Consider the following 14,005-nt stretch of genomic DNA (forward strand, 5'->3'; position numbering starts at 1 on the left):
TTTGTAAAAAGAACTCTCAAATCCTATTGATGCTAGTGCATTATTTTTATCATAAAGAAGCATATAAAAGAAGAAGTGCCTTATATAAATTAATTACTATTAGACTACAACATTTACATGTATCTTAGAACATTTGCCAAAACAGGAAATTTAATAAAACTCCCACTAAAAACTAAATTATTATCTGCAAAAATGTTGCATAAGCGTCTTACACAAAAAAGGTATGGTTACTTCACATCCCAATTTTCTCTACTAAATATTCTCTCCTCTCACTTTAACTTTGATATTCTGCTTAGGAATAAGAACGCTCCCTTCAGTTTTTCCTCAAATAAAGTCATCTGACAGTCAGATTTCACAGATACTATCAAACCATAAAGACTCAAAAATTATGCTATCACGTAACACCTTTATATATTTAGGTTCATAATTCCTTCCAGGATCTGGAAATTAAGACCAAGCCCCCAAGCTGGGGAGAAAAATCACCATTCAGAAGACCCACAAGTGTCAGTGGGTCTCTAGGAGTTGACAGAGAGAGACAGATTATGTGGACAGCTTCTATAGTGATAGCTTGGGGATATATATGTATATACATACATATATATATATATATATATATTTTTTTTTTTTTTTTTTTTTTTTTTTTAGATGAAACTGGTGCAAGAACACTACTCCCTGGGGGAGAAATATTCTTGGATAGCTGATACCCAGTGCTACCTTGAGCAAATTACAAAGAAGTTGCTGTTAGCTTATACCAGTCTGCTCTCTTCCTATTTTCACCAGGTATGAGTTCATGTAAAGAGAAATAACCACACATGGAAATAGTCAGAGTTCATTCTTTGCTAGATGAAAACACACAGGGCTGGGGCCCAACTACATGGAAAAGCATGCTTGCTTCTAACACAACTTGGAACACCTAGAAAAGACTAATTTGCATAATATTAATATACTTATACTTCTGCAATATGTTTTGCTGATTACTAGCAAGTGAAAGCCCGGAAGTGGCATGATCATCAAAAGACTGAGTAAAGTTTTCCTCTTTTCTGTAGCAGTTCATGTGAAGCCTGGTACATGAGTAAATGGTAAAGAAACCTTAAAATCTGCTGCAAAAAAAGAGGAAGGAATAATATTGACACTACTAAAGAATGACTGTCAAAAGCAATCATCACACTTACAGACAAATGCTGATATACACAGATGCTGTACAGCAAAGGAAAATGTATTACTTAAATTGTGCTCCCAGAAGTCTTATCTCCATGTACCTATATGGAAGCACTCTTCAAATCAGAAAATTTTACTTCTGAGGTGTCCAAGAAAGCTGTGGGGTAAGCACTTGCCCCTAGGTGTATCACTTATAGGCTACAAAGGGGGTGGAATATGCTACTCTCCCCTCTGTTCCTTTCAGCCAAAGGGTCCCCATTTCTTTCTGAAGCACTGGGGAAGAGAATAAGAAATGGCTTAGGAATCTATCGATAACAACTTTCAAAGAGCACTTACAGAACTCTCTTCAATTTTCTTGAAATGTTTTCCTACATGCACACATTCTGTGCACACTCCTAAGTGGCAGTCAACAATCAGTAAACAATGGAGAAGGGCTCAGGAATCAGGCCTGCCATCCTCGAGGCCTAGAGCACCATGAAGGACCAACTAAAGACACAGCATTTATTAGAAGGGTAATCTCAGCTCCAGTGAGCAGTTCTGTGGATCTCAGCAGCTGACAATCTCCATACAAGAAGCTATTTATGTGGCCTAGCTCTGGCTGAATAAACCCTAATTAAACCATCAAGTATTTTGCAGGTGATTAAAAGCCATGTTCTTACAGCTTTAGTTTTCCATAACCGAAATTGATAATTCTCTGATCTCTCCTTCATCATCGCAAAAAAGGTGAAGAGTCCTTGCAAGAATCTGATATTTAGTCAATATAATTTGATATAGCACACCTAATATCCAAGTAGTCAAGCCTTCTTAAATGTACACAAAAAGAAATGCCACACCACACAACTACGAAACTGATCAGCCTTCAAATGAAGCATTGCATCTCCTTGCTCCCCAAGGTTACATTAAACAAGTACACTGAGATTAAATTCAAGGATAAACTCCTAAATGGCAGCAAATTCTCCCTTTTATAGACTACTAGGGACTTGCTCAGTCCTACTGTCCTAGGAGAAAAAAACAAGACAAAAGGGCTATGTCAGGAACTGACAACAGAGGGAACCATTACTGAATGTTGTAAGAGGATTCCACTAAGGGCAGATTCAAACCCACTACAGAAACAGATCATTTCTGGTGGGGCCTGGGGGATGGGAAGAGAAGCCTAGTATGTTTATAACGGTCTAATAATAGTTGAATGAGAAAAAATTCCACCACAACAGAAAAATCCTCAGCTTGGAAGTGGAACGTCAGTGTCTTTACCAAATGAATCATGAATTAAATAGGAGAAGTGACATATTTGCTATTTTCCACAGAATCCAAAACTACAGACAGTAAAGCTAAGGCACTGAGATGTCTCTCTGCCCTGGCTAAAAATCTTTATTTGATCTCCTGGCCAACTAATTTGTTTCTGGCAGGCTCCTTCCTCATATTAATGCATGCCCCTTCAGGGGCATGCATAGATCCATTACTATACATTAGAATAGATCCGTTCTACTGCTGAAGGACAAAAGCCAAAACAAACACAAGGTTCAGATGGTAAAACTAATTTAACTACCCAGAAAGACCTAGGTTAACCGTGCCATCAGAAACAATGACCTCCAATTGTAAGAAATACACCTTGAAATCTACTCAGAGACAGAAGCCATGCTGAAGCAGTGAGTAGCAAAAGTAAGCCTGATCAGATCAAGGGAAGTTCAGGACAGCCAAAGCTGCAATGAGAAGTGTTATGCTCTTGAAGAGGGGTTTAAAAGAGACAGACAGCACAGAGCAATGGCAGAAAAGTCAAGGTGCCTCAGCTGAATAGCTCACAGGAATGAACATACCTCTCCAGTTTTATAGCTGCCTTAAGTTACCTGCATGGAAACAAAGCCTTCAGCATACTCAGACATTACACTAAACTTAAGTTCTTTGGATAACAATCTCTGATAGATACATTAAAAAAAAAAACCCAAACAACTAAGTGAGTATATAGACAAACATCTTAAAAACCAAGTGTTTTTCTCCAGGAAGAAAGATGAAAGGCTAAAAGCCTACTCTGCAGCAATCACAGAACTGCATTCACTGTGCTGTTTAAGATAGAACAAGTATGCACATTAGCAGATAACTGAAGCAGCTGTCATACCCATCATATTTTATGGCTAAGTTTTCTTCTTGGTAGATCATTAACTTAGCATTGTGGTCCATGAAATTTCTTCCACTTCTGAAGGAACACCCTCTTTTCTACGGTACAACATAAACATCCTTAAAGAAATCCTCTAGGAAAAGCAAAAGTGGAGATGGGCGAGATTTTAAAGAATAACCAACCTCATGGACTTAGATACTAGAATGCTCCTGCAGATAAATACTTGAAAGCAACATGACCTCCAGAAGCACCTGGCAAGGAGGCTGTAGTAAGACTGTCCTAGGAACCCATCTGTCCCTTGGCCACTCCTGTCTTCTCCCTTCCTTCCAGAGGAAACCATCATCCAACACCTCCACTACCGATCCCACTTCCCTCTTCATAACTCTGCAGAGGAGTTGAGCTTTGCCTGCTCACAAACAAAACAAAGCCGAGACACACCCATTGGACACTCCTTGTTTTCAGCAGGAAATAAATCTAAACCACTAGTGGACAAACTGAGATATTACCATAAACAGCAGAGCCGTTAGTTTTTTGTTTTTTTCCTTTCCAATTCCATTTCCTTACCTGTAAGGTTATTTGCAACCAAACTGGACTAGGAGTTGCATTAACTGTGCACAGTGCAGGCACAGGATTTCTGTCTATCATCTCCTGATTCAGCTCAAAAAAAATCCATTTTTGAAATATGGAATGGTGCTTCAGAAAGATACATAATTTAGACCTGAGTAAAGAATACTCAGTGATAGGATGAGGAGAGGGAAAAGACATCTATTCTCACCCTGACTGCTTCAAGGAAATTCTTCTTTTTTAATTAAAGTTTACTTAGTTTCAACTTTCAGACACTAAAAATCCTACAAAATTTTTTCGATGGAGCTCTCTCAGGCTTCTGTTTTTGTTACTCACACCTGCACATGTAAATGGCAATCAAGTCACTTCTTTATATCCATGTCTTCTCTTGAGCTGATTTCAATTCTTTCTATGGTTTCTTATTGAAACACAGATGAGAAATTTCAGACAGTTTTCTAAGTAGCAATCACAGCAATGCCAAAAAGAGAAGAAAGACACCCTGTTCTTCTTTGATGTTGTCTAGTGTAATCTAAACATCCCAGTATCAGGCTACAAAGATTAAGCAAGGTTTTATCCTTCCTTTTTGGGAAAAGCACTCTACTTTTGTTTGGAAACAGAGGAGAGGGGTTTCCCTAATTTATCTCTTTTTGTTTGTTTGTTTTGGGGTTTTTGTTTGTTTGAGGAATTGAAGTGTATTACTGGCTATTTTCAGTTTGTCACTTTCAATTACAAATGCCCATGATTCCACTTTAAAAGAAGTGCTCAGTGAACAAAACAAAAACAGAACAATAAAAAAAAATCAGGAAGGAAACTACATATGGCAGTAAGCCCCCTGCTGTGGTGTAGGGGACTGTACAACACATGTGTGCCACATGGCATTATAAGTGTGCAAGTCAGCAGAAACGCTCACAGAAAGGTAGTCAATATTATCACCATTAGCGAGTTAAAACATTCTGTACTGTCAGTGCCAAACTAGACCACAAGGCTACCTCAATGAAATAAGTCAAATGAAAACAAAGGTAGTGCAGAGTCCTGGGGAAGAACAACCCCAGGCACCAGCACAGGCTAGAAACTGACCTGCTGGGAAGCAGCTCTTTAGAGAAGGACCTGGGGATCCTGGTGGACAATGAACTGTCCATGAGACAGACGTGTGTGGCCAAGAAGGCCAAAGGTGTCCTGGGCTGCATTAGGAAGAGCATTGCCAGCAAGTTAAGGAAGGTGATCCTGCCCCTCTGCTCAGCCCTGGTGCGGCCTCATCTGGAGAGATGTGTCCAGTTCTGGGCTCTTCAGCATAAGAGACATGGAGACCTTGGAGCAGATCCAAAGGAGGGCTACAAAGCTGATTAAGGGACTGGAGCACCTCTCCTATGAGGAAAGGCTGAGGGAGTTGGGCCTGTTCAGCCTTGAGAAGAGACGACTGAGGGGACCTCATCAATGTCTGTGAGTATCTGAAGGAAGGTTGTCAAGAGGATGGGTCCAGGCTCTGTTTGGTGGTGCCAAGCAGTGGGACAAGGAGCAACAGACAGAAACTGATGCACAGGAAGTTCCACCTGAGCATCAGGAGGAATTTCTTTACTGTGCACTGGAACAGGTTGCCCAGAGAGGTTGTGGAATTTTCCTCACTGGAGATAGCCAACAACCATCTGGACACAATCCTGTACCATGTGCTCTAGGATGACCCTGCTTGAGTTGGGAGGTCAGACCATATGAACCACTGTGGTCCCTTCCAACCTAACCTATTCTGCAATTCTGTGAACTGGACAAGGGAAAAAAAGCATACCAACACATACCAATTCACAAAAAGCATACTAACACTGTAAATTGTGGAAAACATTTCAATGGTCAGATTTTGCCTGAGGGTATGGGTGCAAATGAAGGCAAGGAGTGTTCACAGTATTACACCAGGTTAACAATTTCCTGCCTAAACCTTTGCATTCCACAAAACAGTTCAAGACAACCCTATAATTGGAATTGATAAAATCACTATCATATGTTGGATGGTTATTAATATATGAATGTGATTCACTTCAAAGCAAGCCACTGTTTCCAGTAATGTAGAGAAGCCATTGCCTTGTACTTTGCTTATATGAGAGTTGGTCACAAATTCCTGTTACCAGTCTGAATGCAATATTGTGACTGAGATGGTGGAGGGGAAAGAGTTGCTCTCAAATCACACCCAGCAACAGAGGATTTTATAGTGTCATTATCTGTAACAGGAACTAGAAGTTACAATTGTAATTGTAACTCCCATGGTGAAACTACCTGCATATTTTATATGATAATTTAGCATACTGGTTTAACAAGACAAACTGGACCCAGTCAAGTACAAGCGAGTTACATTTCCTGTGATGATACTTCTGCTTTAGGCACACAGAATCATCAGAGAACAGAAACAGTGTTACAGGAATTTAATAACATGCAGGGCAGAATTTCCACATAAGTAGAATACTGCACTCTTAATAGAAGCACTATATTTATTTTCTTCAATCTTAGCATTTACTGCTGCTCACCGCAATTCAGGGAGGGGGAGTTACAGTATGCAAATTTAACAATGACAATTTACTTTTCCAGCAATTTATTGCAAAAAGCCTGAAAGATATGAAGTAAAACTGGGAATAGCTTCCTTAGTCTCCTTGTGCACATTCAACAATCTATGTCTACATACCAGGTAACTTACGTTACCTCAGCTCCTGGACATCAAACTAAGTGTTTTCGCTAACTACTTTTTCATCCTGTCTATACAGAAGTCCCACATCTTTCAGAAGGGAAAAGGTTTTGCACACATAGGAGTCCATTTATCTTTTCTTCTGTGAGAGAAACTATCCCAAGTGATTTCACTCTTACCACAGGATAAAACAATACTAACATGAGAGGCTTCTGTTAAATGCTTCCTGTACCTACCGATGGGGCCCTGCTGCTTTGCCCACAACATAACTGAAGACACAAAACATGTAGATTCTTTAGGGTCAACAGGAATCAACGGAAAAATCTGTAATTCACAAAAATGCCAACTCTCAGGATACTTATTTTCTTCCAAACTAAGAAGAACTGTACAGTCATCTTCATAGAGAACTAGACTTGGCAGTGATTAGAGAATCAGTGTCAAGAAAAGGGAACAAACTCCTCTACAAATGCAATTTACAGTTTGGCACAAGAACTATTTTTGTATCTCAGCTATAGGGAAGCCACATCTACAGCTCTTACGTCAATATAGCTGTGATCCACTTCCACCCTGAAACAGACAGACAATACTCCAATTTATTTTCATTTATACATTTCTAATGCTAGATTTCTATGCTGCAGAGCAGGGACGAAACAAAGAAAGAAAAAGGGTTCTAGAAAGGAGCTCTAGAAGTGAGGAGAAACTATACAAACTAAAATAAACAGTATACTAAAATTTAGAGCATTTCTGTTCTATGTTCAAGGCCGCAGGTTACACAGCTGCAGGCTGTAAACAGCTGGACTATGCTAGGCTGGTTGTACATACAGTCTGCTTACAGACCACTAATGAAATCATTGTACAAGAGAGAGTTTTAACTTCTCAGTAAGAAGAACTAGCTTGGGCCAATATAGTTGTAACAAAGTCTAAATAATTCAGATAAACACTGTCATTAAAAGAAAGCTGATGCTTGTCCACAACTTTCAAAGTGTCTTAGGTTAGACAGATGAAAAAACACCACAAGTTGTGGTTCAGAACAGAGGAAGAGAGACCACTGCTGTTAAAACGGCAGTCTCTGAACCTGAAACACAAGCAAAATAAATGCAAATACATCTGTAACTAGAGAAGCACTAGTCTTGACCACCACAAAAATCCTCCAACCAACCCAGCTGGAGGAGACAACTCAGAATGAATTTTACATTAATGATTGTATTTTCATATATACTCAAATTATGAAGGCTCCAAACGCCACCAAGACAATGACCTCTTGGTCAACTGCAAAAAGAAGCACTATCTAAAAGTGTGAAACAGAATATCCGCTATCGCTATAGCCCCTGGAAGAAACTCAGCATCAAAGAAATACTATAAGAGAAAAAACATGTGATGCACCTTACATCAAAAATGACAATCTTTTTGTTCACCGTATTTGTTAGGTTCATTTGGTTTAACGTGACAAAATTTATATTCATTTCAATGCTGTTATTGCCAGTAGTATTCCAATACCAACAGAGTCTACAGGTAACTTAAAGAGATATAGATATGGATATATGCACAAGTCTAACAAATAGAAATAGCGTAAGTGCTGATATACTTACTTACTGGCTGTTTCAAATGACAGTCTAAAATTAGCACCTTGCTTTGCTGCTCAGAGGAACAGTGGACTCACAGAGAAGAGAGACTACTCATTCCCTCTGCTCTCTATATCCAAGGGCTACCAGGTCAAAACAGCATGAGACTCATTACAAAAGCCAAGCCAAGCCTCCTTCCTTGGCAACTAAGGCTTCCTTAAATTGTATTTTCTTGAATAATTTTTTTAACCTGTTCAGACATTAAAACACAAAGGTTATGGGCAGATGCAATATTAAATTCTCCTATCTGCTTATCTTCTGAGTGTGTAAATAGTCGCCTTGAGTCAAATTTTTCCCTCATTTTGTGTTTAATTAGCTTCACTGCTTCCTCTGATTGCTTCAATGTCCTCAGCATCTTCTCAGATAGCTCTTTAGAAGAGGAGCTGCAAACTTTACCAAGGCAGCCATTGCTGGGACACTGCTGATGCAAGCAATGAGCTGGAGAGAGTGAACAGCCAAGGATCTTCTCCTTAGGAAGCATCTTTGTACCCCTTTTCTGCTGTCACTTTACATCTGTGGCAAACCCAGGCAGGGTACAATATCAAAGTGTTGCTGTGGTTACTGAGTCTTTCTCACTAAAGAAAAGGAAGGAAAAGAAACAGCTTGTAATTATTGATTTTTAATTACTATTCAGGAGATTATTTACTCAACAACAACAAAAACCTGCTTAGGAAAATAGACAGGGAGCAGAACAGTGTTTGAGTCAATGATGTTTTCTTAACACCAAAAAGTGATGGTTTCCAGAGTAGGAAACCAGAAGTCTCTTGTTTGACTGGAAAGCAAAAAGGGATGGGGAAGAAGGAAAAGAGTTGTTTGACTGGGCATTTGTCTTCCCAAGTAATGCTTACGCATGATGGGGTTCTGCTTTCCCGGAGATGGCTGAACACCAGACAGCCCCATGGGAAGTAGTGAATGAATTCCTTATTTTGCTTTGCCTGCATGTGAAACTTTTGCTTTACCTATTAAATTTCCTTTATCTCCACCCAAGAGTTTACCCATGTTCACCCTTCTGGTTCTCTCCCCCACTCCTTTGAGGGGGTAATAAGCTGCTGAGTGGGTTGAGCTGCCTACCAGGCTTAAATTACAACACTGTGGTTTAACTGGTCTCCCAAAAATATAAAAGGAAAAAAGCACCACATTCACATTTTAACTCAGCCAGATCTATTATTTTTAATAAAGCTTGGCACTGAAAGATTGCACAACAACCTAGTTTTTTGGGGTTTTTTTTTACTTACTGTGAGAAGAATGGAAGGAATTCTAAGAATTAAAACATCTTCTGACTTACTGAATTGGGGAGTGGGGGCGTTGTGCAACCATGTGTATGTTAGAGTGACAATGTTTATAGAAAGCAATTTCTTCAATACAATAGCAGTAAGAAAATATCCTAAAATGTCCTGTTTATTTAGAATTGATTTATAAAGATTTCTTGTAATAAACTTGCAATCACCCTGTGTTACTGCAAAATATAATAGATACTATCAAATGTCAGCATTCAGGAATATTGCTATTTCTTACTCAGTCTACCAGACTAATCTATCTACAAACATTTTAGTTTCCACTACTGTGCCACCTCCAGCATCTATTCCCCTTACACTGACACATAATTTGTCATTTTTCTTAACTCTCCATAGCCTGGAAGTGAGTTTCATTTAAGATTAAAAGCTTTGTATATTGACCTAGTTGGTCATTAAAGCACTTGAATAGGCTGCCACTTGCTTGCTTGCAACTGTGCATCTGAACTCAAGCCAAAGTGCCACAGCAAACTTGTGCTAAAAAACATAAATGCTATTGCAACCAAATTCAGAGTAATACCTGTAGGAAGAAGGGCCATAGCCACAGAGTAGGAGATTGTATTCCTATTGAAAGTGGCTCAAGGAGGCATGTCAGTATGCAGCGAATGAGTGACTCAGCCTGACCTCCTGATGCAGTATTACTGGAACCACTGCAATCCTTCCCTCTATCAGGTGTTTCTACACTGGCGCAGCAACATCAAACCCGTGTGACACCAGGCGATCGATGCACGCGCTTCACAGACACATCACAACATCAAGGTCACTGCAGAAGAAAGCTTGCTTTTTTTCCCCAAGAGCAAGAAAATAGGGTCTTGCACCACACAGACAGAATGAACAGACAGAATTTCTTAATTAAGAAGACAATTAGCCATAGAATTTTTGCAAGGAGAAAATGCCTGCACTAGAGAGCTCTCTGATCTGGGAGAAAGGCCTAACAGCCAAAAGTGGAAGCCAGAACTGCTTCCAGACTGCTTAGTATACAAATTAAAATCCCACTAGCAATAAGCCACTAGAAAAAACTACCAGATATATGTGAGAGGCTGAGGAAGCCAGTCTTCAAATCAAGATCTACAATCTTCTAGAAAATGCATATAACCAAATAGCAGTCACTGAACTCAGTTAAAGAAAAAAAGACTTGAGAAAATGAAAATAACTTTTTGACATAAAATCCTGACCACCCAACAGAATGGTTCCTCTTACAAAAAAAGCCATGAAAACTGAAGACCCAAAGACACCAGCCAGATGAAATCTGCTTCCCCTGATTCTTGCATGGCCTTCACTGCACCAGGTGCACATTGTCCTCCTCTCTCTCCACGACAGCATTACAGTACAGTGGTTCTCCCCCCTATCTCACACAGCATTTGCAGGATAACTGAGAGAAACAGGACACTTCTAAGAGTAGGGCACTGATGCAAATGTGACAAGCTGTTTCCATGATGTTACTCTTTTCCAAAATCTATGAAAAGTCCTGCAATCTGTATGTATTACAGGGACAGTTTACTGTTGGTCTTGTGTAAACTACAGTGTAAAGTGACCATATTTTCAAGATTTTCACTCCTCTAGAAATGCAGCTTCCAAGACCAGATTGCCTGAGCAATTCTCTATTATTTAGAATACAAGAGAGAGCTTTATTTTAACCTTTCCCTCTATGCAAGCAAGACCTTTTTTCTTTCCTTCTCCAAGCACAAGCACCTTGTGTTAAGCACAGAACAAGCTCTGACAGATACCTCTATCATCATTCAAAATATTCTGTGTATTACATTAGTAAGTAATTCTACCTAGATCAGATGAAGTTATGTTTCTCCTCTGAGAAACACTACTCTCTGATTTGGCAGCAAGTAACTGCTGCAAATATCTCAAGCCTCCTCAGATGCAAAGTTTTGCTAGAAACACTACAGCAGGAAAAAAAAATGGGGCAAGGGTAACAGACAGCACACAAGAGAAGGGGTTCCCCATTCTGCACTCAAATTACTGCAATTTTTACTGACGGAAAACTAACCCATAATCAATGCCTTTGGCTCAGTCTGACAGGAAAAATTCATGAGGCATTCCAACACTTCTGTATTTAGCTTTATATATTAACCAGGTATCAATTAAAAAAATAAACATTGAGACAGTCACAGTGAGGTTTGGAGTCCTCTAGTGAGAACACAGGATCACAGAGTAACAATCCTGGCTTTGTCCAGCTGACTACAAAAAAGCCCAAATCAAACACTATATAGTCAATGAACAGCTACGCTCACTGTCATACAAACATGTCCCATGTAGGGTTTTCAAAGGATTTCACTTCATATCAGAGTCCTGTGGTGCAATTAAGAAAATTAATAGGTGATATTTAACTGACCTACAAACCAGGTGTGTCCCCCCAGCTGCTCCCATGAGTAAAGCATTTACTTTCCAACACAAAAGACCTTTGCATGCTGCTGCTGGAAAAAAGGCAGATTTTGTTCTTCTGTTGACCTATGGACTTTAAAATGGTTAACTTCCTACATGTGAGACATACAGCAGTGTGCAGACCATAATGAACAGCTTATGTTTAAGATAATGTGTCCTCAGATATCTCACTTGAAACTAAGTATTTGCTGCTTAATGAACTGGTGCATTAGGCAAAAAGCTATGAATAGAGGGACAAAAATATTCTTGCAGCCAACCCTAAGTCAGCCTCTTCTCCAACTGACAATGCATGAATCTGCTTCATCTTTTTTAATCCAAGAAACTACTCTTAATCCAATTCTGAGAAAGAAATATATCCATTCACTCTGGCTGCTGATGTATAGATCACCTAATTGTATCAGACATCAAACAAGAAAGCTGTGGTTCCTTAATAAGTTTAGTGTAATAAAACAAGTAGCCTGAACATAAAATAAATTTGCTAGGAGTGCACTTACAGAGACTGAAGTAGTCACAGATTTGTATCACTGCAGACTGGAAAGAATAAAAATGTTCCATTTCTGAAAATGTTAAGACTACTAAATTTTCCTGCAGTGACAATATCTGAGCAGTCACACACATCATTAATATTCAACAAAAGTGTTCCCTAACAAAAACACAATTACTTTAATTAGTACTTTCATGAAGATTCACAAATACAGTACAGCAAGCAATTACGTCAACAAAACTTTCCATGCCCACAGTGCCCAAAAAACCACAAGACATACCTGATTACTGCTTTTGGCAGCAGAGTTGGTCTGAGCTGTATTTGAAGAAAGGGAATCAAAAAAGGCTTGGTCAGCTAATGAGTTACCGCAGCTAATGCCATCTTTTGAACCTTCAGTTATAATCTGAAATGGAACAGGTTCAGAAAGATTTTTCATGCTTCAATTAATCAAATTATGCTGTATCATATATAATCACCCTAACACTCATAACACTAGACTTTAAGATGTCTGCATATAACCCTTTAAAATTCAAATTCAGTTGAACTTTTTACAAGAAACTGACATGATACTCTGGATGATTTACTTCCACACCAGATGGAACTATTTTGCCTTACAACTACAACATGCAAGACTGTTGTGGCAGTGAACAACAATCTATAAATTCCTTAGGGATTAAAGGTTGTTAATATAAGTGCCTGGAGACTGGGAACTCAGTGCTCAGAGGATGGATTTGGGACAGTAAGTTTAGAGAGCCAAAAGCTACCAGACCATGAGCTAACCAACTGGAGCAAAAACACAAGGTCATGTGAGCCAGCATGATCCTGCTTTCCCTTCCCCTCCTCCCCCTTTTGTTTTTTTAATAAACACAGCACTGGTGAAGGAAGAGAGAGAGGCACATGCCTTAAGAGGCTTCAGGAATTACACACAAGGTCTTCACCCAACTAACCAGCAACCTGCACACATGCAGATACTGGGCCATCCAAGAGAGAATGAGATTCCAGTCTTTGCACTGAGATCCCGTTCCATACCCAAAACAATACCACTGGTCTTTAAACAAAAATCAGAACAACACTGAACGCACTGAAGAGACATCAGAGAGTCTCAGTGAGAAGAAAAGCTGAGTAGTCACTGGATTTGGTAACCCACATCCTGAGCCCCAAGAAATGTGGTTTCATTCCAAACTTATGAACATGTAGATCAGCAGTATTTACTACAGACAGCTTCCTGCTGCATTTCTTGGGAAAACACTAAGAAGCTCAGGAGCTTTGAATGTCATGTTTGCACTGGTTTCCAAAGCCAGCAACAATTGCTACAATGAGATTATATATCCCAAGCTTTCTGTTTGAGCATTTCAGTCTGGTCAGCAAACCAGTCTGGCCTTTTCAGTAGCTCTGCTTTATTAGTGCAGAGCAGTGTAGTCACTTACCTCAACATAATCTGTTGGAACAAGTCCTCTCTCGCCTTGGCTGTTTTTTCCTTCTAACCAGCCTCCACCAACATCCTAAAAGAAGTAATATAGAAATAATTTTGCTAGATGGATCCCACAACACGCTTCAAACAGCTCAGCAGGAAGCATTGTCTTGCTATCAAATGTCAAATGCTCAGCAGGAAGCACTGTCTTTCTGTCAATGTTCAAAACACAGTTATGACTGTATAACTGAACAAATTAGTCAAAGCTGCTGAAGCAGCAAATACTCATTTAAACACACCAC

The 14,005-nt window shown here is 39.4% G+C and overlaps 1 protein-coding gene across 2 annotated transcripts in view; it reads right to left on the reverse strand.

Annotated features, from left to right (window-relative positions):
- Nucleotides 1-14,005, reverse strand: part of SNX9 (sorting nexin 9) — a 61,103-nt gene that overhangs the window by 26,567 nt on the left and 20,531 nt on the right. For both annotated transcript variants that reach the window (XM_066179034.1, XM_066179033.1), the window contains exons 3-4: nt 13,720-13,794; nt 12,573-12,695 (exon numbers count right to left, since the gene is read on the reverse strand). In XM_066179034.1, the coding sequence (XP_066035131.1) occupies nt 12,573-12,695; nt 13,720-13,794 (198 nt within the window). The remainder of the gene's footprint in view (nt 1-12,572; nt 12,696-13,719; nt 13,795-14,005) is intronic.

Source organism: Chamaea fasciata, unplaced genomic scaffold, assembly GCF_029207755.1.
Source record: "Chamaea fasciata isolate MVZ Bird 193981 ecotype frontalis unplaced genomic scaffold, bChaFas1.0.hap1 SCAF_3, whole genome shotgun sequence".
NCBI classification, from domain to species: domain Eukaryota; kingdom Metazoa; phylum Chordata; class Aves; order Passeriformes; family Sylviidae; genus Chamaea; species Chamaea fasciata.